The sequence below is a fragment of the Trichoplax adhaerens genome, genomic scaffold, assembly GCF_000150275.1.
Source record: "Trichoplax adhaerens TRIADscaffold_4 genomic scaffold, whole genome shotgun sequence".
NCBI lineage: Eukaryota > Metazoa > Placozoa > Uniplacotomia > Trichoplacea > Trichoplacidae > Trichoplax > Trichoplax adhaerens.
The window spans coordinates 4,512,875-4,514,464 of record NW_002060946.1 but is presented as its reverse complement, the minus strand read 5'-3'; the positions used below and the strand labels follow the sequence as shown (position 1 = coordinate 4,514,464).

The 1,590-nt window shown below is 34.9% G+C and overlaps 1 protein-coding gene across 1 annotated transcript; it reads right to left on the bottom strand.

Moving 5' to 3' along the window:
• Positions 1-216: 216 nt before the first annotated feature.
• On the bottom strand, positions 217-1,362 carry TRIADDRAFT_55699 (uncharacterized protein; the record flags this gene model as incomplete). Its single annotated transcript, XM_002111520.1, has 1 exon — positions 217-1,362. The coding sequence occupies one exon, from the start codon at positions 1,360-1,362 to the stop codon at positions 217-219; it is 1,146 nt and encodes a 381-aa protein (XP_002111556.1).
• Positions 1,363-1,590: the final 228 nt, after the last annotated feature.

The window sequence follows — 1,590 nt, the reverse complement described above, 5'->3', positions numbered from 1 at the left end:
TATCATGAATCACATTGAATGAATGTTGCCTGCATTAAAGAATCTTTACTTAAATGATTTCTAGATGTTGATTAATAAATTGCCGAGAAGAGATTGTGTTTCACGTCGAAGCGAGAGGAATAAAGGAGATACATAGCTCTAGCTAGAAATAGTTCATTGAACTTATCGGTGATATATATACATATATTCGACAAGTAAAATCGATCCAACAAGCTTCTAGGACGAGCCATTTTGTCCACATGATTCTACTATGGCTTCATCGATGGTATTTCGCTGAATTTGATCTCCATTAGGCAATGTGGAGCGCCGTTTCATCGCGATTTCCTGTGGTGGATTCAAAGGAGCAGCAGCAGTTGTTCTTCTTGTATCCGCAAAGGATCGATCTCGGCGAATGGTAAATACTTTGACAACCACAGAACGTATAGCGATATCGAAATAGGCATAGAGAAAAGGATTGACTGCAGGATAGGCATAAGCTACCTCTTTTAACACAGCCATGGCTCTAACAAGATTACCTAAAATTTTTAAATAACTTAGACGGTCATCGATATTTATTGGCCTCATAGTCACTAATGGTACCATGGCATAACTAATTGCACTACAAATGTAGAAAGGAAGATGCATTAATATAAAGGCGCCAGTAATCGCGATTAAAGGTATTGCCGTCTTAAAATGGAGGCCAATTTTACGGCGTCTTCGTTGAGCTGGTGTATCATCATTGATAAGGAGTTGATGATCGAGTATTTTCTTCCATTGCTGCATAGCAATACAATAAATATAACTATAGGAAATGATCATACATATCACAGGCAAACAAATTAATGTTGAATAAAAAAACCAATGGTAAGGTATTTCATGATCTAATGATACTGTGGTAACACAAGAAAGATTGTTTTCAATCTTATATCGTGTACGAAAAGTAAAGAGGGGATAAAAACCGGCAGCTACTGCAATCAACCAGATAATCATGATTAAGACAACCATTAATTTCTTATTGGATAAAGAAGGGTAATGCAAAGGAAAGCCAATGATTAAAGCTTTATCCACAGCGATAATACATAAATGTAAGCTAATGGCGATGGTTAAAAAATTGCGTATAGGTACACTAATAGAACAGAATAAGCTTTCACGATAGAATATAGTGAAAATATAAGGCAAGCAGTAAAGCAAAGCAAAGAAAATAGCGCAAAAACTCATGCTACATATCATTAAATTATGTAAATTTCTTAATCGGTGTTGCGATAATATGACATAGATTAATGGGCTATTGGTTAAGATGATAACAACTCCAATAATTTCATAAAATATAACATAACGTAACTGGCGCTGTAATTCTACAGTAGCATTATAGGGAGTTGCCATTCTGGATAGTCAATTCTATAATGAAGGGCAAATTAATGGATAAATTGACGATAGAGCTAGATAGCGATGAAAATGATGAATCGTCCACCTGTTCAACTTGACGAAACCAAAATAGATACAGAGACAGGCAAACAGTGATTGTTAAGTCTAATTGAGGTCGGAAAATGAATTTTTGTGTAATAATTAATTGGATTTATTTACTATTCAATTCAATGGGTAAAATTCGTT